Source organism: Nyctibius grandis, chromosome 5 (genome assembly GCF_013368605.1).
Source record: "Nyctibius grandis isolate bNycGra1 chromosome 5, bNycGra1.pri, whole genome shotgun sequence".
Lineage (NCBI taxonomy): Eukaryota > Metazoa > Chordata > Aves > Nyctibiiformes > Nyctibiidae > Nyctibius > Nyctibius grandis.
The window spans coordinates 3,695,532-3,721,516 of NC_090662.1; the positions used below are offsets into that span (position 1 = coordinate 3,695,532).

Sequence of the window (25,985 nt, forward strand, 5' to 3'; positions counted from 1 at the left end):
AAGCTGGCTCTACACGTTGGTCAGACTTTGGCTAAAACAAACCGCTTATTCCATCCCCAGATCCCTTTAATTGCTCTGTTCTTACCTCATCCTTCTTTCCAACTCGGAAACCAGAAAATTTTCCCCAATAAAAAATAAAGCTGTCATATTGCACCTCACCTTGAAAGAGGGACCAGACTAATGAGAGTGATCCAAACCATCACAGCCAGATAGCTTGAACCTTCAGAGCCTCCTGGAAATTAATGTCTCTCTGTGTCCTGCAGTCCCTTTCCCCAGCCCTGTCCCCAGCCCTGGCTGAAAATACCATTAGGAGGGTTTGCACTTGGCTTCCACTGAGCTCCCTCTGCTGACCACCTTGCAAAAGGCATGGCCGACCTACCTGGCTGGTCTTCGAGTAGATCTCCTCCAGCCTCTGAGCAAGGGCTTCGGGCAGAGCAAGGACAGGGAGTCTTGGGTGATCCTCTGCGCAATGTTTGTGCTGGAAAGGCAGGCTGGGGAGACAGGTAGGACATCAAGTGACCCTCTTCCAGAAGCTGCCTGGCTTTGTGTAGAGAGAGGAAAACCCAAGCAATGCAGTGATGCCAGAAGTCTCCCTGTCACCTCCCAGGCTCTGCAGCCTGCCCCAGCTTTGCCTGGGATACAAATGCTGGTGTGGTACAAGACTAAAGACATTAAGGAACAGCCATCCTTTCTGTTATATCATTTTGGAGGAAGTGCCTCTTCCACTCGGGGTCAAGGAGAGCTGCTACTAGGCCATGCCTGCACCCGCTGCTAGATTTCAGATTCCCAATTTGTTGGTCTGTGCTAATCTGGGGACTGTGACCCTCTTCAGTTTGACACTTGCCAGCCATCTGCAAGTGCAGCCTGCCTCACCATGGGCTCTTGCTGGGCTGGGAAATCTCAGATTTTCCCTTGGAGATGAAGAGATCGAAGAAATGGAAAATCATTATCTCTTACCCTGTCTTGTTCCAGGACAGCTGGGACCATCCGGGCTGTCAGGGTCTTCAAATTGAGACCTAAATAAGATTTCTCTGAAAGTTTCCCTTCATCCCCTCTACCCTTCTCCATGGGAATTTTCCTGAACTTTATCCTTGGATGTATCTATATAAAACACCTGGGCAAAGAGACCACTGGAGGTGGCAGAAAGGTCAGACCACAAAGGAGTGAGAGTGCTTGGGGCTCGGACCACAGGGGTGTTCACACCAGCCCTGCACGTCTCTCTCCTCACAGAGAGTCTGGGACAGGCAAGCTGGCTGCTGGACACCATCCCCACCTTCCTCCCCTCTCCCCACATCCCCATCCTGCTCCACCCAGGCTCACGTTCTCTTTCCCCATAGGCTATTTTCTCTTGGTTGGGGTATGAGATTAGGAGACACATGACGACCCTTGTGATAAGAGTCAAGGAGACAGACAGACAACCTGAGAAGAAGAGAAGAAGGCAGGACCAAAAGACCATGTGAATTTAAGGGGAAGAGCTGAAGAGATATGAGAAAAGCATGGGCAACTGTGACCAAGCACAAAAACACAGAACTGGGAAGTGGTGAGGAATGGGATGGGGCAACATCTCCAACTTGCACAAGCTGAGGACCCCAGTGTGAGTGACCCAACACCATAACAAAATGCCTAGCAGTGAGCAGGTTGGGGAGGCAAATGGGGATACCAACATGAAGCCTGTGTTCCATCAAAATATCCCATCCTGCCCTGGTGGCCTGTCCTTGCTGGTATGAACAGGGCGTGCGCTGGTTCCCACCTGCCACCTCGAGTTTACCAGCACTGGTGGGAAGGTGTAAAGAAAGGGTGGCTGTGATTATTCTGTCAAAGGGTGAGTGAATTTGTCCCCTGTGGGAAATGTCACCATTTGGAATCAGAAAGGAAAGCTGAAATGTCAAAACCTTTTGCAGAACAGCGATGCCCACAAATTACCTGTTTGAAGCGGTGGAAGGGTGTCATTTCGGTTTGCTGAGCTGTCCCAAACCATTGAGCTGTCTCTCATGCTGATCCCTCCCACCTTTGGCATCAAATACAGGCACTTCATGTCCCTCTTCTTCCCTGCGAGCCCACCTCACTGGCCAGATTATGAGTTTTGCAATGCAAAAGCAGTCAAAAGAGAACTGCTGTGTATCAAATGGTGAGGCTTCTCCAAAAAGGATTAATTTGTTTGAGTCTTATTTCTGGGAATTAATTTTTTTTAATGGTAAGATTTTTTTTTGCTGAATAAAAAAATATTTATAATGTGCTAATTGCCATTAGTAAAAAAAAAACAACCCTCTTTTCTGAGTAGCAATGTCGAATCAGATCCAATCACCACTCTTTTCTCTTGAAAATTGTTTTTAATTGACAAAATTGCAGATAAGACCTTTCCCATTGCCAGAAAACTGACATTACTTTTTTGTCTCGTATTGGAAAAGTTGGATGTTTTAGTCTGCTTCTGGGAAAATGAAGGCAAAAAAAAAAAGAAAACAGAGAATCAAAATCTTCTCCTTTTTCAACAGCAATGGATATAAAAAAGAAAGACTCAGTCAGGACTATATGCTGTTTTTCTGACTGCACTATTTCTACCTCTCCACACACACAAAAAAAGATTTACAGAAACTTCTTCCTTGACTTTCTCCTCTCAGGACTATTTGTCTCTGTCTATTTTGACCACTCACGGTGTCACTTAGCTTGGTCTCCAGCAGGGAGAACCAGATCTGGCTAATGGTGTGAATTAGCAGAACAACGTTCTACCTCTCCCTGAAGCCTTGTGGTCCCAGGCCACCGCATGGGTCTGTGGAGCAGCTGAGCACCTCCGACTCTGCAAGTCCAAATTAAAAGAGAAACTCACTGCATGATCTTATCAGGGTTTTGCATGTCTTACAGGAAAAAATTACCACTAGAAGGGCCACTTAAATGCATTTAATTTGCCATCACAAGTGATAGTAAGGGCTGCCTTGTTGGCAGGTATGACTGAGGGAAAAGCTCATGGGACTGTGAAGTAGCTTGACCCTGACAAAAGACCAGAGAGAAGGCTGGAGATCTTGGTCTGTAGAGCTCTCAGTGCAGCCTGTGTCTCTATCCTGGTGCAAGAAATGAGAGCTGCAGGGGTGCTCTGGCTCAGGTCCTAAGAGCATCTGCAGGTCTGCCAACCTCCAAGCACCCTGCTTAGGAGGGGAGAGCACACCAGCACCTTCTTCTCATTTCCCTCTGCTAAGAAATGAGGAGTCACTCAGGCATTTCAGGGAGTGGTGGGATGGAGAGATGGACAAGAAGTGGGAGAGGCAGAGAAATATCCCCCTTGGAGGCATTTGTCTCACCTCACTGCTCTCATGAGGGATGGCCTCAGTTAGCACTTACTTCTTGGCATCACAACTCCCTTGCTCCCTTCCCTCTGCAAACAGCATCTTTTCCCCAGTTTTCTCCCTATCCCTAGCCCCTACACATGGTCAGACAAGATCTACCTATGTCAGTCATCTTCAGCCTCCTGAATCAAGCTCCATCCCCTGCAGATGTTGTGATCATAGCGACTTTATCACCATTAGTCCAGATCCCATGAGGTCTGGATGGCAAAGACACAATCCCAAGGTGGGAGGCAGGGGAGGTGTAATGCTCCAGAGAAGTATGAGAACAACTCTTCTGGGTAAACTGATAGCATGGGGATGAGGGTCTGCAGGACTGTATGGTAAGGGTGCAGCAAGGTTCAGGACCCAATATGTTGGGCATGGAGGATACAAAGATACAGCTAAAAAGAGGCAATATGAAAAATAAAGATAATGGGTTTTGGCTTGTTGGGGTTTTATTGTGGCTTTTTTTTGGGTATTTTGTTTGTGGTGGTGTTTTTCTACAACAGGATGGTGGAGATGTGTCTTTATTGAGAGGCAAAGGCAGGTGAACGTATGCACATAGCACACGTGCCTTCTGTGAGGCTGGTAACCTGCAGTAGCATGATCTGGTTTTCCTGCTGTTCACAGGGAAAAAAAAAGAGCTTGCAGGTAGAGGAGTACCTCACTTGACCCTTCTTGTACCTGGTCTATCCAGGTCCATGGAACACTTGGGTTTGTGCTCAGCCTTTCCAAAGATTTCTGGGCTTCAGATTAACCCTTCTAACCTTGGACATTTAGGGATAAACTCTGGAGATGGTGGAGTGAGTCTTGTCTTGTTTTGACCAAGCCCTAGCAAGGCAGAAGAGCCCTTAGCATGTCATCGCAGAGGTGGAATAGCACCTTACCCCTCTGCACCTGGTGTTTGCAGAATGTGGCCCCAGCAGGTTGCTTTAAGTCCCAGATGGCAGACTTGGGATTTAACCATGATCTCTTGGGTCCCGAACCAGGGCCTTCATCCCATCCTCAGGAGACCTGGGCTTTGCTCTGCTCGCTGACACGCATGCATCTATACCTCACTTTACTGTCTCTACGTGGTAATGTTTCAGCCTCGCAGAGGTGTCGTGAAGTTTAATTAGCTCCAGGTAAACCCCTTTGAGATCCTCAGATGAGAGACGCTATAGAAGCGCAAGGTATTAATTTAACATTATTAAAATAATTAGTTAGCGGATGGTGAACAGAGGATTAGCGTTAGCGGTATTTATTCTTAATGGGAGATGAGGAGGAAATAACGTTCCTCATGGTTCAGCAGTAGGACCAGTTTCTTAGTGTTTGTACTAATGGTTTGGACAGAAGCAGGACACTTGCAATTGTTAAAGATGCAGCTGATAATGAAATAGCAGGTGTAATTACGTCTACACCATAATCTTATGCAAATAAGTTCAGGAGTGGAATACGCTCTTTTAGGTGACTTAAGTGTAATGTGATGCCACCGGGTGGGAGTTACACACCAGCTAATTATAGCATGAATAGCACTGAATTAGGTTATATGGCAGTGGAAAGTGATCTCGGCATATTGACAGACCCAGCGTGTTAGAGCTACCGATATTTTATTAAAGCGAAACAGTTATTGGCAGAACAAGGTATTTTTTCAGCATAAGCTGTAATAGACATGCCAGATGAGAGCGCAGCAGAGGCACAGCAATCTCCCAGGGCCCAAAGTACACGCTGACTCTCAACAGAGACAACAGAAATGATTAGTTGGGGTTGGGATATTTCATTATCCCTTTCACAGTCCAGCTGCCGTGTGCAGGCAGCTGCCTTCCAGGTGACCACTTTTCTATGGCAGGCACTCGTGTCTGGAAGTACTTATTTATTGAAAGTCCCGTTTACCTTTATTTACAATTTGCTGAACTTACTTTTAGGGCTGCAATGTCCCCTCTGGGCAGCTGCCTTCAGCAGCTGGGTGCTTTGCCACGATTGTTTCTGCATTTCAGCCAACACCATTCAGGGATTTGAGAGGCTGATGCTGGAGGGCAATACTTTGCTCTGCACACACGCTGAAACAATTTTCTCTGCTGTTTCCCTCCCCTCTTGGGGGAGGGCAGAACATTTTTGGCAGTGCAGAGGAAGACTGGTGAGAGAACAGGTCTGTACCTTTTTCTGCTCACCTGAAAATCCACCACATTTTGCCTCTGAAGAACCTCAGTTGCAGGTGCTGGGCAGACACCTGGGAGAGCGTGGTGTGTAAACCCACAGGACACTCCACGTGCTCCAGCTTGGGACAAATAATGTAGTCAAGGAAGAGGGGATGGGAGAAACCAAAAGGCTCTGAAGAAGAACCCCCATCACTCCTTTCTGCATAGACAAACCTGCAAAAACATTGGCAGGCAGCTCCATCCCTTTAGTCTTGATTTATGCAGCAGCTGGGATCAGTAACGTGGGTTTAATTATGCTGCTAGCTCAAGGAAGGGTTATGTGATGTTGACTTGAGAGCCTGAACTTGCTGGGGACCCAGACCCCAGCTTGGTTTAGTTCAGCTTGGCAGAGCTCCCTCATCATCGGACGCAAGCACCAGGCACAGTTGGGCGTTTTGGGTTGTTTTTTTTTTCCCTCTTTGTTTTAAATTGAGAAATTGCATTGAAAAAGTCAGACAGTCAAAGTCAAAAGTTAGGAAGTGGCAGAACTGAGGTCACCCGTGGGAAAAAAAGAATAATAATGTGTGATCCTGTAATTAAAGTCTGGCTTGCAGTATGTCAGTGCAGGGAGCAGATTTAGGAGTACAGAATCTACTTTCAGTCTGGCAGAACCTAATTCCTGAGAGCCTGACACTGCAACCTTGACATTATATTAAAACCAGGCTTAGTTTGGTTTGGTTTTTCATCATTTCATTATTTGGATGGCAGCACACCTTACAACAAGTATCAAGGCTGCAATATAAAGTGAGATTTGGTCTGAAGAGTTACGGGGAGGTTCAGGTTGGACATTAGGAAGAATTTCTTCTCAGCAAGGGTTATTAGACATTGGAATGGGCTACCCGGGGAGGTGGTGGAGTCACCAGCTCTGGAGGTGTTTAAGAAAAGACTGGACATGGCACTTAGTGCCATGGTCTAGTTTCCATGGTGGTGTCAGGGCAACGGTTGGACTCGATGATCCCAGAGGTCTCTTCCAACCTGGTTTATTCTGTGATTCTGTGATTCTGTGTCTTAAATGTGTATGACCAGTAAACAGCAGGAAAAGATGCTGATTATTATATTCCAGCTCAGGGGTAGGGCTGGAAGCACAAAGTGGGTTCCTTGATGCTTAACCTATACCCACGTGTTGCTCTCCTGTGCTGGATGTGTTTGCGACCTACTGTGCTGTTACACTGGAACTGAGCCTGTGTATCTGCCCGTTTAATTTTAGAAAAATCCAGATATTTCTGTCGTGCTGCAGCTGGAGGAAATAAATGGGAAGCAGCAGGACATCTTGAAGAATTTGGGCGCTTGTGTTTTAACACTGAGCCCAAAAGGGTTTCCTTCCAAGCTATTCTCAGGAGAAGAGTTCCCACGCCCTGTAGATCCTTGATGGGATTGCTGTGTCTACTTCTTTTACAGAAGTGCTTACAAAAATCTCAGGTCAGCATTTTGCTGTAGCTTTCATTCCGCGATAGGGGACTTACAGTTTTGGGAATAGTTAATCAGCTATCTGTCCAGCCCTCTGGAGACTGCGCATTTAAAATTCCTGATCCAGCATGTGGCGGTGCTAAAGGAGACTTAATGGGATGAAGGCTCCTAGGGAACGGAGAGTAGGAGCTGCAATGCTCTTGCTCTCTCAAATCTGCAAAGCAAACCGAGAGCGTGCTGAGAATGGCAGAGATCTCCCTTTACGATTACTGCCACTGGAAACACAAAACTTTCTTCTGCCAGAAAGACGGAGCACTTTGAGTTTGAAATTGGGGTGCTCATGTTATCTAGCGTCAACGACTAGAAAGAAACCAAGCCCTGAAGTTTTAGGCCAGGCCTTAAACATTGTAATATTCAGGCTCAGCCATATATTGTGTTGATTTGCATGTGTTGCCTTTGATCCCCGTCTGCAAATCCCCATGTATATAGGCACAATCTTTGCTCCAGGGAGCAAGGACATTGAAGGGTGATCCTGGAGCTAACCATCCAGCAACCCCCGTGTGCTCTGGCATCTAAGACTCCAAAGTCTGGGAGTGGGTGAATAATTTAACATCCACACTTAGTCTTTATAGCTGATTTTAATGGGGGGTAATAGCACTGCTAATAACAAAATCCGTTGAAGACACCCTGTGCAAGTCCATAACATTAGCTTAATGGCAAAAGGTAATTGGCATGCAGTGAGAGCTGTCCTTTTGTATTAACCCTGTGGATTTCTAGGCAGACACCTTCCTTGAAGCGATGGCCTTCGCAATGCATGTGGAGTGAAATACAGATGTGGTTTATGCTAAGCAAATCTGGATTGAAACAGGGTGCACCGCTACCGATTCACATTGCTGGCTTGTGTTTACACTAGTCTAGTTGACATGGTGCTGTCAGGGCAATGGTTGGACTCGATGATCTCAGAGGTCTCTTCCAACCTGATTGATTCTGTGATTCTGTGACAAGACAAGAGACAGTGACAGTGCTGAAAGCACCGACAACAATTAGTGCGTGGTGTAAGCTTCATAGGCTTTGTGTAGCCCACCAGTTTCACTGAACTCTCACTAATTGTGAGCACCAGAATTTTTAAGACACCACTAGTCAGGCACTTTCAAACCAGGTGCCAGAAAGCCCTCAGCCTGCCTGGACCTACTCAGCAGCTGCTGGGCGATGGATTGGAGGGCTGCCCCTTCCCAGCAGAGAGGCACCAGCAGCCCAAAAGCACCACAGATATGCAGTCTCCTCAGCAGGACCAAAGAGCATGGACTATGCACAGCTACTCTAAAAGGACATCCCTGTGTAAGATGTCCCACTGCCCTTGGACAGGACAGTTTACAGGGCTTCCAGGAGAAGGTTACGCTTCTAACCACACTATGTGGGTAGAGAGACAGAGCATCTCTAGAGCCGTGCATCCTACCCAAGGGATGGGTCTCTCACCCAACACCCTTCCTCCTTTCATGGTGTCCTTGAAACTCTCCAGCCTGCTGAGTGATCCCACGGCTGCTAGCACTGGAGTCAGAGCACTCCAGGGCACAAGTGTGGTTTTCCAACTAGTGAGGTCCCAAAGGGCACAGTGTTGACTTTCCATCGAAAATGATTGTTCTTTCCATGTCCCAGGGCTGTCCTCACCCTCCCAGCCTGGCTTTGTGTTAACTCTGTCCCTCTCTGTTCCCGTTTGCTCAGGTGCACAAGGAAGGAGCGATGTGAACGCTCCAGCGAGCCTCGGAGATTTGCCTCGGAGATGAAGCAGTGCGTCCGCCTTACCGTGCATCCCAACAACATCTCCGTCTCCCAGTACAACGTATTGGTGAGGAACGTTAATCCTTGTCTCCCTCAGGTTTAATCTGCCCATGCAGTTTGACAGACTCAGGTACGTGCAACCTGGGCTTACCACGAGTGGGAAGGACTGGCAGCTCCATGCACGATGTTCTCCAGAGTCCATTAACTTCCCCAGCAACTTTCCTGGCACAGAGAAAGATTCATCATGGGAGGACATTTTGGCTGTGGTTATCCCCTGTCTAGAAGTGTGGAAGAGGTTTCCCTGTTTGCTGTGAGGAGCTGAGGACAGGTCTGAAGGGACTTTGTGTCCTGCAAGTGTTGTGTGCATACAGTGTAGCTTACTTCCTTGGAAGAGTGTTTTGTGTGTGGCTGGGCATGAACTTTAGGCAAGGGACATTATCAGGAAATAATGAAATGACCTTCTAGGATAAGGACAAGTGAGGGATACCATGTGTTATTTCAATAAGCTCCAATTTTCTATCATCTTGAGTAGAAGTGTGTCTGTCTTAAGCCACCAAAAACTCCACCCTGCTGCAGCTCCAGCACTGGGTATGCAGAGCAGAGAGGCAGGATGCTATGCAGAAGAACCTAAGGCTGCCAAGGTTCATGCTGTCTTGTGACCTTCCTCAGCACAAAGTTTAGCCTTTACGGCCTCAGGCTACTCAAGTCAGCAGCCAACAAAGCCACACAGCAAATGCTGGTGGAGCAGTAGATGATCCTGAGCATTTTCTGGGCTTGAGGCAAGAAATCTCTGTTGAAGATCTAACCAGTTTGTGGGTTCTCTCCTGAATTATGACAGCAGTACCTTATGTGGTGAGATCCCAACACCCTCTGAGAATGAGGCAGAGACCTACTTCATTCAGGCTACTAGGGCTCTGTCCTTGCTAGTTTGGGCTGGATTTGCGTTGATAACCCAGGTCCCAAAAGTTCCATCTCTGGATGAGGTGTTCCCTAGCCCCACACCCTGAAAGATCTAAATGGTGTTGCTCAAGGTGCAGCTGCCAGGCACCTTCCAGGTGATAGGTTTTGGAGTGCTAGAATCTCTTCAGTGATAACGAAATCAGCCTTTCAAAGCCTGCATGTCCAATCATTGCTGCTTTGTTTCAGCCTCTTAACTTTGCTGTGACTTTACTTTCCCAGGCTTCAAACAAAACTGATCTGAGACATCTTGAGTCCTTTGCTCTTCTGGGAGTTCAAGGTTTCTTTTTCTTATTCTCTCAGTAGTCATTGAATTCTTTCATGTTAGAATAAATCCTGGGGGACTAGCTGGCTCAGGGCGATTGAAATTGATAACAGAATAAAAGACCTTTACCTCTAGGTTACTCTGGCAGGGCAAGTCAACCCAGAGCTGCTGAGATTAGAAGTTGCCATTATCTGACTGTTGCCCAATAACCTGTATGAACATTTCGATAGGAGTCTCAGCCCAGTCTCAGATAGACTGGTGTCCCAGCTCATCCACAGTCACCACAGATAGTATCTTGGAAAATCAGGAGGGGAGCACCAACGAATGAATGGTTGGTGGTGTCCTTACTGAGTCTCACTTGGGTTCTAGCAAAGGGTCAATGATACTGAGTTCTTGTCCCCAGAGGCAGAGAAGATATCTGTGTGGCCAGACAATCTTTTAGACTTTGGGCACTAACAGGGAGTTAGAAAATTTTATCTGAGTCTGTTTCAATCTAGAGACTTGGAAAATCGAGTCTGTTTCAGGCCAGGGCTGCTGCTCTGGGATCTCTGAGAAGAGATACTTGCTGAGGGAAGGCCCCATTCTTCCCTCATCCCAGCAGCTCCAGAGCAGGCATGTGGGATGTAAGACTTCTTGTCTGTTCAGAGTGTGCACTGGCTCGTGATGTGTGTTGCCAAGCACTACTGGTCTATCCATTGGTGTCATCTTCTACATGGCACACCTTCATTCTGCATTGCCCATGCTCAGAGAGAAATATTTGTTAAGCAGAGTAGTTTCCCTGTCTCCATTGCTAGCAGTGTATTAATGAACAGGGAGAATGGACTTAGCCTGAGTGCTAAATCTGTCCAAATAATCAAAGCTTTTTCCTGCTCCCCATCCAAGACAAATTGCCATTCCCATTGCCCGAAAATAAACGTACTCTCACAAAGGCTTTATGTCAGCCAGGGCTAAGGCCTGTCTGCTCAGCCTTTCTCCCTGATGGTGCCTAGTGTGAAGAAATAGCTTCAAGCCTTCTCTAAGTGAGGAAAACAGTGTGGGGGAGCAGTAAGTGTTATGTTATCATCCTCTCCTGCTTTGTCAACTGGACTGACTTCCTCTTTTCTTTGTGCTGGTAGAAACAACACTTCATGCATGCATTTGTGTCTCCTGTCAGTGATTGTCACCTCAGATGAGGCCTCAGCTAGCTCATGGAGGAGGCAAGTATGGAGAGCATCTGCATTTGTGCCTGCGTCAAGTGATTAGCTCTAGTGGTTGGTCACAAAACCTCTAAATTTATACTCACTAGTAGGTTATCAGCAGGTGCTAGAAGTACCCTGGGATGCCTCTCTGTATTCAGACATGGTCTAGTGGGTTGGGCAGGACCCTCAATGATGGAAAGCAGTGGTGCAGGACCTTAGCTGGTCTGAGAAGTTAACAGCATGAGGGTCCTTCTCCAGAGAAAAAACTTGGTGGAAACCATCCATGAGATTCCTTTCCTTCATAACCATGGGCAATGGCATAGCAATGCCAGTGGGTGTTGTGAACTCTAAAAACACGGGCAATTTCTCCTTCACAGCCTTTATTATGCATAGCAGCCCAATATAGCATGTCCCCAGGGCCAACTGCTTCTTTGGGGGGATGGGCAGGTGAGGTTTGCTGTGCCTCTAGAGACAGCGGGTTTTTTTGTGGTGGACTGAAGGCTGTAACTAGACTCTCCTTACACAGGAACTTGGTGACAGAGCGCTCCTCCATCTGCTGATGCTAGGAGAGCAGGCCGTAGAGAGTTAGACTGGAGCGCTACAGTTTCTCTGTAGTCTGCAGAGTGCCTCTTGTGAGTAGTAGTCACCTTCCTCAGAAACCGCGTGCCTTGGGGCCACCAAAGCCCTGGTCTTCACAGCTGACTCCAAAGACTCCCTGCCTAACTTTACACTTGCATGACAGATAGTGAGCACTCCCTCCTCTCCACTGACCCAGCCAGCACTGGGATGCAGTGCAGTTGTCCCTGCATAGCCACGTACCACTTGTGTCGGCATCAGCTTCTCATCCCCTTCCCCTCTGCACACACATCCCTCTCTTGAATCGCTGCTTTCTGTTGAAGGAGGATGCTCTCTCTAGCAAGAGGCTCTTTGTCCAGCCTCTCCAGTGTAATTATTTCCTGCTGGCCCAGCTCTGTTGTTTGGCTTAGTATTGTCTCTTTTCTTTTTTTCTATCTCTTCTTCCCTCCCTCCATCTTTGCTTGCAGCTGGTCTTGGAGACCTACAATGTCCCCGAGCTGTCAGCAGGAGTCAATTGCACCTTTGAAGACCTGTCAGAGATGGATGGTTTGGTGGTGGGCAGTCAGATCCAGTGCATCTCGCCAGCTGCCAAAGAGGTGCCCCAGATCATCACAGAGAACGGTGGGTATCCCACATCTCCTCCATCTGCACCACTTCTCCCTCCTTCCCTCACCCACACCCTTGTGTCTCTCCTGTTTTCTCCCAAAGCAGAGTTTGGTTCATGGGAGCCTGAGGACAGGGTATGCAAAGCTCAGGGAGGAGGTGGGATGCTGTGCTGGTGCTCACTGGTGGAGCTGCACGGCAGCACACCATAGCATGAGTGGTCTGAATGTGTGTGTGTTTGTGTGTGTACACGTGTGCAAGCGTTCAGCTGCAATACCAGTACCTGTGTGAAGGTGCTTGTATGTGTGATAGTGTTTTCAGACTGCCACCGAGTGGCAGTTGCATATATCTAGCAAAGACAAGAGATGGATGTGGGATATTTGCTCACCTTTTGCCCAGGCTGGTGTTAGACGACCCAGGGAATGAGGCTGTACATGCTATCATAGAATCACGAAATCGTTTTGGTTAGAAAAAACCTTTAAGATCATCAAGTCCAACCATTAACCCAGCACTGCCAAGCCCACCACTAAACCATGTCCCTCAGCACCACATCTACACGGCTTTTAAATACCTCCAGGGATGGTGACTCCACCACTTCCCTGGGCAGCCTGTTCCAGTGCTTGACAACCCTTTCGGTGAAGAAAGACATCCCGTCCCCTGCAGCAACCAGAAAGTCCTGCAAACCTGAACGATCCTCTCTGTATTTTCATCCTGCTCCTCCCAGATTTAGATCCGTGTGCTCAGTTCCTTGTCTCTCTCCCTGGCCTTTACTGCCTTCAGCTGTTCTGGGTTTGTTACTGTCTCACTCTCCCAAAGCAGTCCAGCACAGAAAAATACCTTGTCTCCAAAGATGGTCTCCCCACCCACAACTTCCTGCGTTTTTTTTGTGTTTCCCTGTTCTAACAACTTTTCTAGGTACTTTCAAGAGCATCCATGGCTTTTTGCAGGGACTTAATATAAAAACATCGATCCCGCAGCTCACCTCAAGAGGAGCAGAGAGGATGCTGCCATTTTTGTCACAGAATCACAGAATCAATCAGGTTGGAAGATACCTCTGGGATCATCGAGTCCAACCATTGCCCTGACACCACCATGGCAACTAGACCATGGCACTAAGTGCCATGTCCAGTCTTTTCTTAAACCCCTCCAGAGATGGTGACTCCACCACCTCCCTGGGTAGCCCCTTCCAACGTCTAATGACCCTTTCTGTCCTTGGCTTCTTGTGAAATTTTACTGTAAAGTTTGTCCTGAGGATCCTCAGGCCACAGAAAAAGAAGTGACACAAACTGTCCCCATCATCTCCTCCCTGCTCTCCACAAGCTGCACACAGAATCACAGAATCACATAAAATGGTTAAGGGCTGGAAGGGACCTCTGGAGATCATCTAGTCCAACCCCCTGCTAAAGCAGGTTCCCCTAGAGCATGTTGCACAGGGTTGCGTCCAGATGGGTTTTGAATATCTCCAGAGAAGGAGACTCCCCACCCTCCCTGGGCAGCCTGTTCCAGTGCTCTGGCACCCTCAAAGGAAAGAAGTTTTTCCTCATATTCAGACAGAACTTCCCATGTTTCAGTTTGTGCACGTTGCCCCTTGTCCTGTCACTGGGCACCACTGAGAAGAGTCTGGCCCCCTCCTCTTGACACCCACCCCTAAGGTATTTGTAAGTGTTGATAAGATCCCCCCTCAGTCTGCTCTTCTCCAAGCTGAACAGACCCAGCTCTGTTCAGCTGCACATGCTCTCCATTTCAGTCCCAAAACAAGCCCCCAAAGGGCTGTTACCATTTTCACGTCCCACCGAGTTATCAGTCATGTTTGCCTACTAAGAGAGATGCCAGAAACTCTTTCCTTGGTATGGACTTCTGTCCCAGACAGGGCTATAATCAACCAGAAAACAAAAATAGCAGTGGAAGCTGGAGGCAGGACAAGAGAGGGAGGTTTATGTGAAGCTGGACACCTGCGGCTTGTATCAACTTCAGCAGCTGTTGCTCCACACCTCTGCAAAGACCAAGTCCTCCACGCATAGTGCCAGAAGCTGGCTTTGAACCAAAGGATGTGTGGCTCTGTAGCACATCTGATCCCTGGAGCCATCCAATCCTCACGTCCTGTTTTAAAATATATGCAAGACGCTGGCAAAGTTGTTAAATACAAAGCGGTTAACGGAGCTGTCAAAGCCGGCGGTGGCAGATGGGCAGCAGAGTTGAGCGCTGGCAGCAAAATGTGTTTAGTGAAGGGTGTGGGGTGTGCGTGTGCCTCTGTGTGCGTGCGTGTGTGCTTGTAGGCGGGTGAGTGTGTACGCGGGCTCACCCTGCGACGAATTGTCAAGTTTCCTTTGGCCTGATTGATTAATGAATCTTTCAGGTGAGGAGGAAAATAATAGAGGTGAAAGGGCCGGCCAGGTTGAAGTCTTGAATTAATCATGGGTCCCTTCCCCACCAAATTACTGTGGTTACTGCACCCACTCATTACCCACAGCTGATGGGCTCTGAATAGGGCTTTTGGTGTTGGGGGAAGAGGTAAGAGTTGACAGCCCAACATAGGAGCAGTGGGAAAGGGAATGAGGAGATGGTGTGTAGCTGAGGTGCAGGCTTTGCTGCAGAAGGGTCTGCTGTGGAACGGATGGGTCCTTCTGGAAGTGCAATGGCTTGTGGATGTCTCTCACACTGAGATGGGTTCTTTGTAGCCAAAGGGTGGGGTGAATGCACCTTGGGGTGAATGGACCTTGAGGTGAATGGGGTGAGTGAACCTGGAGGAACTGTTCACATAGGATTCTTGTTCATCAGAATTCTCCAGGCTGCAGACAGGGATCCCCTACCCTGTCCTCACTGTTATCGTTCTGTCCTCCTTGCTCACTCCTTCATCCTGCTTTCTCAAGGTATAACCTCTCTCTGGGGGCAGGATCTGGAGGTGGCCTTTTTCTGGGTTGTTGTCCCACGTTGTCCTGGGTATTGGGCCCTATTCAGAGATGTTAAATAATGAGGGTGAGGGGAAAATAGATCTTTCTTTATCCCCTTAGGAAAGTAAGTACATTTATCATTCAGGTAGTGTACGCACAGGTCACCAATGTTTGGGGACAGCAGTCATATCTTCCACAGGTCCCTTCCTTCTGGGGACACCAAAAGAACCAACAGCAAGGAAGAACTTTAAGGACAGTACTCCATTTTAACAGCCTCCTAATTCCAGACATCTGCATCCTTTCTTTGAGCTTAGCTTTCCTACCTGATGACTTCAGTCTCCATGTTTTTGAAATTAGTGAGGTATAGTCTAGACTTGTCGTCATCATCCAGCCCAGACTCTGCTCTCAGGCACGATAACTTCCCGTGGTGAAGACACACTCCATCACCCTCATAGCATAAGAAAGGAAGACGTGCCTGTTGGAGAACTGGGCTCTAGAAGGATTTTATTGTTCTTTCTAGCCAAGGTAGTGTGGGACAGCTTCGAGTTCAGACTGGTGGCATGGCCAACAGGACTTAACTAGGCTAACAAAGCAGTTGCATACTGATCTGTCTATTTTTTCCCCAGGAGACCATCACATTGTCCAGCTTCAGCTCAAGTCCAAGGAAACGGGTATGACCTTTGCCAGCACCAGCTTCGTCTTCTACAACTGCAGCGTCCACAACTCGTACGTTAATTTCCTTTGATATCTGTTTTCCATCCCACCCCTGGATCTGCCACAGAACCCACTGCTGACTGGGGCACATGTCCCTCAGGAAGCTGGTTAGGTGTGGAGGTGACCAGGGGTGAGGGTGTGACCACTGACACAGGGTCACTTGCATGATGGTCAACATGGTGGGGTCTTTCCCGGGAAGATCAAGAGCAGTACAGTGACCATTTGTTCTGCTGATGAGCGTCCTTTGCAGGAAGGTATTGCCTTGTGGAGTGTTACGTCCTCACGTGGCCCTCAGGTAGAGCAGCATCACATCAGTGGGAGTTTGCCAGGGAAGGGATTCAAAAGCGAGTCATGATCTCAGCAAATGTCCCCCTCATCTTCCTATTAAGCAGTCGTTTGTGGATGGCTGGATCCTTCCCACACATATGCACCTCCAACCCTTGTCCATGCTGTCAGTCCCACCCATAGGAGCCTGTCCCAGGTGGTTAGCATGGTCTTGAGCCCTCAGATCTGGAAAGACAGGAGCTGCTGGTTCCTGCATGATGTGAATTGAGCAGGGAGCACCCAGCTGATTCCCTCTAGACCATCTTTTCCATCCTGTGAGCTCCTTTCCTGCCCTGCACCCCATTCTTCTTGGGCTCAGATGGCACTCAGGACTGCTCAGAAGCTGCCCCACCAGAGCAGGTCTATGGCTTTCCTGTAGAAAGATGCTCTTCCAGCAGGTTGATCCACCCCTGAGCAAGGCTGAGTGGCTCTGTCCCCACCACTGAGCCATCAGAAGTGCCAAAAGCAGATAATTACTGCGGCTCAGCAATTCACAAGGAAAGGCAAATCCTATTTCCATGTTCCTGCTGCGTTGACAAACAGTGTCAGAAAGCAAGTGTTGGGGGGAGAGCGGGAGAGATGGTGGTGTTAAATATTTATGGCATGTTTTGGTTTCATACTTGACAAACTATAATACACTATCCATTTTTAATTTGATGTATCAGAGCAAGCACTTGTTACCAATTTGAAGAACAGCTCGCTGTAGCAGAGCTGAAAGTGGATTGGAGTTGAGCGAGATTTCACAGAGACAAGGGAGAGGGTGTGGGTTTGCCTGTTGGGTTCAGCCAAGCTCTACTGGAGGCTATTTTTTCAATCCTGCCCATTAAAAACCCAGTGGCACATAAGGGCAAGGAAAATTTTCCCCCACAAGTCCCCTCCAGGTACTTCAGAGCCTGCAGCTGCATGAAGATCTCCAACAGTGTGAGCGACCAGGAGTCTCTACCATCCACTGCTTGTTCTGTGCAAAGAGCTTGTTATGGCTCAGTTTGGTTGCTGGTGAGCAGACATTGAATTGAATTAAAAATTGTGATGTAGGTATAAGTCAGTACTGTAACACAGCCTGGAGAGGTGTTTACAGCTCTTATTCAAGAAAGTCTGTGGGACACAGGAGAGCAAAACCTTGTAAGATACGGGGGAATGGCTCTTTTGTTCACCCTCAGTAGGTGACTTCCTAAATAAGCCCTCTGCTTCCTGGGCAGCTGCTACAATGGTCTTTCCTTCTCTGCTGAGAGAAAGGAAAGAAGAATAGTTTTAATATACCTTCAGGAACAGATTGTCCTGGGCAAATCTCACACTAATAAGCATGTGGGACAGCCAGGGAGAAAATTCCCTGCTTCATCCTTGACTTAATGACCTTGGTGCATCCCAGTTTGTGTTTGGCCTCTGTATCAAGTGTGTGAGTGGGAGGATAAGCCAGCTGGGACTGCTGGTGCACAGGAACTGCCATCCATGGTCACCACTCCAGCCCCTTCCTTGGCCACCTTCCCACGGTGTGTTTGCAGCTCCCAGAGCACTGGTGCAGTTTCCATCCATCCTCTCATCTTGTATTTTTTTGTTACACTCAGGATTTTGTTACGGGCAAAAATGGGAACATGCCTTATGTATGAAGCTGAGAACTTGTTGATATTCTGATTAAAAGCTGTAACAGGGCAACCATAATACAACAAATATTTATTGTTGCTCTAGTTACAATGATATTAATGCAATCAAAATTATTTAATTGATACGAGACACTTGTGATCACAGTGACAACCAGCTCAGGCCATGGCAAGTCCAGCATCATCCTGAGACCTGACGGTGTTAGGTCAGTGCAAAGCCCTTGGCCTTCTGCTAGTGATGGCAAAAGGATGTTTGCTGGGCTGTATTTCCCTCTGAGAAACACTATCAGCCTCCAGATCTGTCCTGTTGGCTGACAGGGCCTGGCTGGTCAAGTGACTACTTTTTCTCTCCATCTCCAGGTGTCTGTCATGCGTGGAGAGCCCTTACCGGTGTCACTGGTGCAAGTACCGCCACGTCTGCACTCACGACCCCAGCTCCTGCTCCTTCCAGGAGGGACGAGTCAAGCTGCCCGAGGTAGGCAGGGGCACAGGGCATGTGCTGCTTACGTGGGCTGCTCAGGGCTGATGTCACCTTTTGGCCTGGGTCAGACCAACAGTCCAAGAAGCTGTTCAGCCTGGAGAAGAGAAGGGTCTGGGGAGACCTCATAGCAGCCTTCCAGTATCTGAAGGTGGCCTACAGGAAAGTGTGAGAGGGGCTTTTTACAAGGGCATGGAGTGACAGGATGAGAGGGAATGGTTTTAAACTGAAAGAGGGGAGATTTAGATTAGATATTAGGAAGAAATTCTTTCCTGTGAGGGTGGTGAGACACTGGCCCAGGTTGCCCAGAGAAGTTGTGGCTGCCCCCTCCCTGGCAGTGTTTAAGACCAGGTTGGATGGGGCTTGGAGCAACCTGGTCTAGAGGAAAGGTGTCCCTGCCTGTGGCAGGGGGTTGGAACTAGATGATCTTTAAGGTCCCTTCCAACCCAAACCAGTCTGTGATTCTATGATTCTATTCTAAGCCTTCTCCACCTCCAGTCCCACCCTCTCCCTCTTCTGCTCACCCTCCAGGAGACCCTCACCTTTCCCTCTGCAGATAGCTCCTCTCCTCTCTGCTCTGCCAGACCCCCAGTGACCTGCCCTCTCCCTCCCATATACTACAAGGAGTGCATTGCCTTGGAAAGCCACTGCAAGCTCCCAGTACCAAGGGACTGGCAGGGATGGGAAACACTGGGCGTGCATCTTCTCCAGGAGAGAAGGAGGTTGCCTCTAAGCAGATACCCCAGGCTGTTGAGATCTGGAGAGGGTTTAAAGCTATGTCCACAGTGTCAGTGGGTTTCAGCCATGCTTTGAGCACCTCTGTGGCTTCGTGGGTTTGGTGCCTAATAGCCAGTGCATGAAACTGCCTCCAGATGAGGCTGGGGAATGTGTCATTGCCGGCCGCTGAGCTGAACTAGACCTTGGGGCTTAATACAGAGCTGGCTGCTGCTCTGCAAACGCTCTCTGGCTTGTATTGTAGCTAATGAACACTTGCAGACAAGTGGAGCTCAGGAGAATACAAATAGGAAGACACTTAATTACTTCCTGGTCAGGAACGGTCTGAAAGCATTCTGGCCTGTCTGGTAAATGACCTGAGATGGCTCATTGTTTGCCTGGCCCAAGGGACCAGTTCCCATTAAGAGATCTGATATCTGCTGAACCACCTGGCACAGAGGCGACTGCTGGAGTCTCCAGCAATGTGCGTTGCGTTCGGAGGATGAAATCCCCACCCCTCCCTGCACTGCCTGCTGGGTCTGGTGTCTCTAACGTGTTCCCCAACATACGCCCAGCCCATGCCACACGCAAGCCAGTTTCCTGGACCAAATGACACACGTGTATTGTCTTCACACTCCTATGGCATCCCCCGTTCCTTCCTACCCCTTCGTTATGTGCTGGTTGAGATGTCACATATGTGTTAGTTGAGGTGTCCTGGAGCAGACATCCTGAACTGCTGTGGCACTGGGACAGGCCATAAATATTCATAAGCAGGGAGGCTGCCAGTTCTTCATCTGCCAGGATTCAGAATTTGCTGTACAGCTGCTGGAATACTTGCTGAGGAGCTGGAGGGCTTGACACCCTGTGCTCGATGGTGAAGTGGTGCAGGAAGGCAGCCCAGGGTTCAGCCCTTCTGGTAGGCCATCCCAACCAGACAGGCCCTATTCCCTCTCATGGAGCCTTGGCAGAGTTTGGCCAGTCCTGCTGGCCCCAAGTCTCTGTACCTTCAGGAGCTGGAGGGACCTCAACCTCTTGCTCAGGTGACATTCCCAGGACAATTTGTCTCAGCTTCCTGCTGTACGATGCCACCACCATTTATCTTCTCTGGTAGACTCCTCTGGTGTGTCTCATGTGCCTTGCCTCAAGCACAGGACTCACCTTCCCAGTTCTCACCTCTTCTCTCCTCCAGCCCCCTCCCTAAAGTGAAGGGCCTACAAATCACAGTGTACCTCCTCCTCCCTCAACCTCTGTCACATCCCTCATATTTCTGACACTTGCTCCCATCAGAAAGGAGATCATGAGAAGATCTGTGTCATCCCAGTTCCTTAGGGAAGGGATTGCAGATGGCACAGCCCCTGGCCTTTACTTTGTCTCTGCCAAGGTCTTGATCTGGGGAGGTCTCTGCCAAGGTCTTGATCTGGTCTTGAACTGGGGAGGAGGTGGTGGACTCATTGTCCTCTCCAGATCTGCCCATTTTAGCACACCTTTTCTACCACTGCTTTATCACCTCTCATTGGGTTTCCTTCTGAAGGGTATCATCTGCAGACTAAGAGACAGCTCCAATCTGGGGGGCTTTGTCTGTCAGTAGAGATTGCGCTTTCTCTCTTCTATCCTCTTTAACAGAGGATTTGCTGCTGAGCTTCAAATACTCCCCCTCTGATCTTGCAAAGCTGCTCTGTGTGATTTGCATGGCAGCAGGGAAGGGCACAAACCTGACCTTAAAAGATGACTATTGATCTACAAGGCAATGATAGCATCACGCGACATATATGTTACATTGGTCATTGCTAATGAGGGCTGCAGCCCTCTTGGCTTCTGCACACAAACCTCTTTCCCATGGGAGACAATATTTGGCAGTCAGCTGCCCAGCTCAGGAGCTGGTTTTGCTGTCTGCTGCACAGAAGAAACATTTCTCAGCACTGGAAGGACTGGACAATATCTGCAAGAATAATGGTCTTGCAAAAACCAAAACTTGCAGAGATGCTTTCTGCCTGGCAATGTGAGAAATGCTCTGTAGCTTCAGGGTCCTTCTCATTGCAGTCTGTGCGTGGCCCTCAAGGACGCTGGGGCTGGGGAAGGATGGCATCACAAGTGCATTCTGACAAACACAGATTTACATCCACTCTGTGGCCATAAAGGCCTTGTCAAACAGCGCTTTTAAACAAATGTTGTGTGTATCTATCTATCATCTCCCACGTTTCTCTGGAGAAGCCCTCTTCTCACCAACTCATCTCTCACTGAAATTTCCACTGTCTATTTTTCACTTTCACCTTTAATTCTTTCCTTTTCTGTCCTGTACCCTTGCCTATTCATTGAGTGGATTCTTTGAACAACAGAAACCTTTTGATATCTTGAAGCCAAACCTGGCTCTTCATTGCCCATCCACACTTCCATCCAGTTCCCAATGACATAACATAACTCAAAAGTTTGACAGGACTGAGGTCCATTTCCAGTGTTCCCAATGTCATCTTCAGTAGTGCTCAAAACGTACCGTTACCTTCAGTGGGTCTATTTTAACTGGCCTTTCATCTCCTGCAATGCTCCTTTTGATCCTTTCTTCTACCAGCACTTGGACTCCTGGAGGATGAGGAGGGGAGGTGTTTGCTACCACTTAGGCATGAGTGCCTGCTAAACCAGTAAGTCTCAAGGAGGTACTGATGGGAAACTGTACTACCAGCGTGGGATGGTTGAACCATCCCATTTGCAGTCCTTCCATGAGTATGCTGAGCAGATTAGCATGGCTGGCTTCCAGGATCGTATGGTCTGATTGCACCAAGAGACTCCTTGCCAAGCAAATATTGGTGTTACTCCATTGTATGGACCCGTGCCAGAAACCTCTTCTCTCTGTAATCATCATTACTGGCATGCCAAGCCTGCTCCCCTCCCCCTCACTATGGCCTTCACCTTCTCTTGCTGATACACCCACCTCCAGGTGATTTTTTTTCTCTCTTTGCCTGTATAGCATCTTGCCATGATATGGGGAGAGGCTTCCCACTCTCCAGATGGCCTGGGCTGCAAATGGACCAATTGGGCTGGTACCCATCACCCCTGGTCCAGCCTGGAGCACTTTGAAGGGAGGCTTGTGCCGTTGTTACTTCTGACTCCATCATTTCCTTAGCACATCTCACAAGTTTCTGGACTCCCAAGGGCTTGCCTGCCTTTCTTTCAGGTCTTCTTCATGTGCTCTGAGAGGATATCCTGGGTTTTCTACTTTTTTTTCTTGTAGTGTGAGTTGCTGATTAATGCAGAGTGCAGGATGAATCTGAGACTGATCCAGTGGGACAACAGAAAGGCTTTAGCCATGACCCATGGTGTCCAGAAGACAAAATGATGTTTCTATATGTACAGCCTGTGATCTAGCATCCATGGGAGTCATTGGTGGATAACTGATCAGCCAGCCCCAAGCTGGGACAGGGCAGCTGCCCTACCACCACCTGGCAAAACTAAACCAGAGATGGAGAAAGGACAGAAAAGGCACGTCCCTCGCCACTGACAAGGAGCCACAACCTTCTTATCTGTCACTTCTCAGGTGTTCAGTGAGTCAGCTCTGCCCATAATAGAGCTGAATCAACTAGTTTGGGAGCCTTGGGAAAGCCCGTGTTTGCTCCTGGTGAAGAACTCCAGCGTGGTCATAAAGCAAGAGTATTTATGATTATGGCACTGAACTCAATCAAATAGTGTTGACGATGTCTCTGGATGATTTGTGGCAGAAATACTTCACCTTGGCGTATAATTTCCTTTTACAGCAGGTTTTTGAAAGCCAGGTCCACTAGCTTGAAATATATTGAGTGACTTGCTTTATAAAGGGGAGTTGATATTATCACTATTGAGAGCAGGAAGGGAAAAAGTGAGGAAAAAACCGATATTTTAATACTGAAGTGGATTGTTGTTGTTGTTTTTCCCAAAGATAGCTGGTGGCAAAAGTGGAGAGAATTAGTCTCAAAGATAGAGGGGTGCAGACCAAGTTTCTGGTTTTTTTCTTGGCCATCCTGTCTCTGCTTTTGACATTTGTTGTTGACCGTAGCTAAAATCATAGTGCAGGCTTAGCGTTGCACCACAAAGCATTGCGTTGCAGACTAACATGCCGTGAAATCAGCCCTTACTTACTTGACACAGTCACCAAGTAAGCCAGCTCAGTCATTTTCTTCTGTAAACAGGCAAGACGATCAACAAGTAGTGGAGGGAAAAAGAGGCATGGAGGAGTAAAACAATTGATCTGAGGTTGTCCAGTGTGATAGAAGCTGCAGAAACAGCACCTGTCTCTCCTGGTATCTGTTACCCAATACACCTGATTGCATTGTCTGTCTTGTCTTTGTACAGACCTGCTGTGATCCAGCGAGGTAGTTTCCATGTCAGTGTTTCACAGACATCTGTACGAGGATGGGTAAGCTGGGGTAGCCTGCTTGAGTTGATGGGATAAAGGATTCAGTCTTCTTTTGTGCCTTCTTCTCTAAGATGAACACTATCTTGCTCCAGCCTTGCAAGGATTTTAGCTTTGTGTGGGGGAAAGAAAGGGGAAAAAAATGGCAAAAGCCAAAAGCAAGCCTAGATAACAAATCTGTTATCTGCTGGGCTTAAAAGATATATAATTATTTAATTACCTTGAAGGAGGTTTTCATCTTCCCTGCTCAGCCGATTTGTGTGTGCGTGTGTTTCTCTCCCTCCCTCAAACAAGCTTTTTATTAAGAGGATTTTAATCTGCTGCCTAAAAAAGAGGAACCGAAGAAAAGATCTCGCACCAAAGTGTTTTATGTTGAGTTGTACGTGCTAATGACAGTAAAGCCCACATAAAAGAAACAACTGCTTCAAATATTAATTTGTCAGAAGCGACAGAAAGCCGTGTGAGCCGCATGCTGGTGAGCAGCTGCTGAGGAGCAGAGCGCTGCTTTGCCCAGCTCTTCATGCTGCACCAAGAGCTGTACCGGTGGCCTCTGAGGTGGAGTGCGTTGATTTAGCTCTGACCAGCCGCCTGTCCTTCTTGGGGATGGGGTTTGGGAAACAGGGATGAAGGGAGGAGGAAAAGGAAGGCAAGGAGTGATAATGACAGCTCAACCTGAACTGGCAAACATCTAAGAGGCATTAGGACAATGCCCTTAATAACATGCTTTAACTTTTGGTCAGCACTGGAGTGGTCAGGCAGTTGGACTAGATGATCTTTGTAGGTCTCTTCCAACTGAAATATTCTGCTCTGCTCTATTCTATTCTATTCTAAAGTGATAAAGTTTCTGTCTCCTCATCACGGACTTTGTCTGCAGTAAACTCAGCAGTGCCCTTCCCCACCCTGCTGGTACATCTCAGTCTGGCTCAGGGAGGGCTTTGCCCCAAGGTCTCTATCCTGGTTTCATTGGGATTTTGTTTCAGTTTGTGGCCAGCCATGGTGGTCAGGGCCATTAGCAGTTAAATGCAGGGCAGCTGACCCAGGCTGGCCCACAGGTGTGTTCTATATCATTAACAATCAAGTTCACTATAAAAGGGAGGGCTTGGTGGGAGGGGTGGGGCTGGTTTTGCTCTCCTCTCTTCTGGCCTCCATTTTTTTACTCATTGCTGACAATTGCTATTCCTGGACAACCTGTTGCAACCTGTAGCTAAGTATACTTGTGTGTGTTTTATGTTAGCTTTTATATTGGTTTCTTTATTTTATTAAATCTGTTTAATTTTAACTCATGAGTCTCCCTCTTTTTCCCCAGTTTCCTTCCTCATTTGGGAAAGGGGCATTGGGTGAGAGAAAAACTGTTATTGTTTAGCCCCAGGTGTGGGCTAAATGGAGACAGTCTCACAAAGCAGACAGGTTTTCAGGGCCCTCTGCTTTTGTCCTCTTTGCAAGGTGCAGAAGGAAGGTGCTGTGCCCACCTCCTCCCAAAATGCACCCTGGTGCATGCACCTAAGTGGCTGCACTGGGGAGGGGGTAGAGGACCTGCTGGGCCCTCAGGTGAGCATGGTCAACTCCTCACTCCCTTGCATGGACAAACCTTCTGGTGATGTATCTTCAGCTGTTGCTGTGGCAACTGCTCAGTTTCCTTCCCACTCTTGTTTCCAGCCTCCCTTAACCCGGCCAGAGAGGCGGCTCCTGGCAGCATCAGCACAGGGAGGAGAGAAAACCCATCTCTGCTCAATTTAATGTCCCTCTCATTTCTCAGGGACTCTAATGACAGTTGCAGCGAGGCCAATACCAGAGCACTGAATCCTTCCCCACTTGTCTATTATCCCCTCACTTATCCTGGCACCTGCCTATCATTAAGGAGAGGGTGTGAGGTGTAGTTTCTATGGCAACTGCAAGCAACCTGCTGCCTTCAAGTGCTGTGAGCAGGCAGGGGGACCGGTGGGAGAGGCGAGGGGATCAGGAGCAGCTCTAGACAGGCAGCTGCTGTGGGTGGCAGCAGCCACCCCATGCAGATGCGATCTGGCGTAGTGATGCATGTGTTTCATGGCACCTGCTTTTAAGCAGCATGGGGCTTTGGTGTTTGTCATCTATTTAGCTCTTAGAAGCGTTTCCAAGCACGTGTGATGGAGTTCAATCTTGTCAGCATCCTGTCCAGGGGGAGGCAGGGGTAATCTGGGAGGAGGCTGTAGCTGATGGTTTGGACCCAGCTGTGGCTCTGGTGGTTTGGCATTTCAGGCTGTGGCATCTCATCCCTCATCCACCGTTACAGCCCTTTCCAAGAAATGGACATGTATAGTGTAGTGGGTACATCCTCTTCAGAGGGGATGCTTCAGATAATAATAAGAGGAAATTAAACACAGAAATTGCAGGCCAGGCAGAAAGCTTTCCTCTTGTTTATGGAGTCCTGTTAAAGCATGAAAATACTGCTCAGAGGCAGTATCAGTGTATGAGGCCAGGGGTTTTATTTCAGCAGATGAGAGTTTTATTCCTGGCTCTGATTTGCTTTGGACACGTGCACCTTTCTGCACCTCTGTTTCTCTCACACCCTCTTCTGATTTGGGTAAACACTTTATGTTAATAGTTTCTTGTACAGTACTTACTACCTGGAGCTGTGATCTTGCAGAGG

At 48.2% G+C, this 25,985-nt stretch overlaps 1 protein-coding gene across 1 annotated transcript in view; it reads left to right on the forward strand.

Moving 5' to 3' along the window:
- The window catches only part of PLXNA4 (plexin A4), a 511,402-nt gene that overhangs the window by 377,558 nt on the left and 107,859 nt on the right, over window positions 1–25,985 (forward strand). Inside the window, exons 6-9 of the mRNA XM_068400326.1 lie at window positions 8,624–8,747; window positions 12,124–12,277; window positions 15,777–15,876; window positions 18,147–18,261. Coding sequence (XP_068256427.1) covers window positions 8,624–8,747; window positions 12,124–12,277; window positions 15,777–15,876; window positions 18,147–18,261 — 493 coding nt within the window. The remainder of the gene's footprint in view (window positions 1–8,623; window positions 8,748–12,123; window positions 12,278–15,776; window positions 15,877–18,146; window positions 18,262–25,985) is intronic.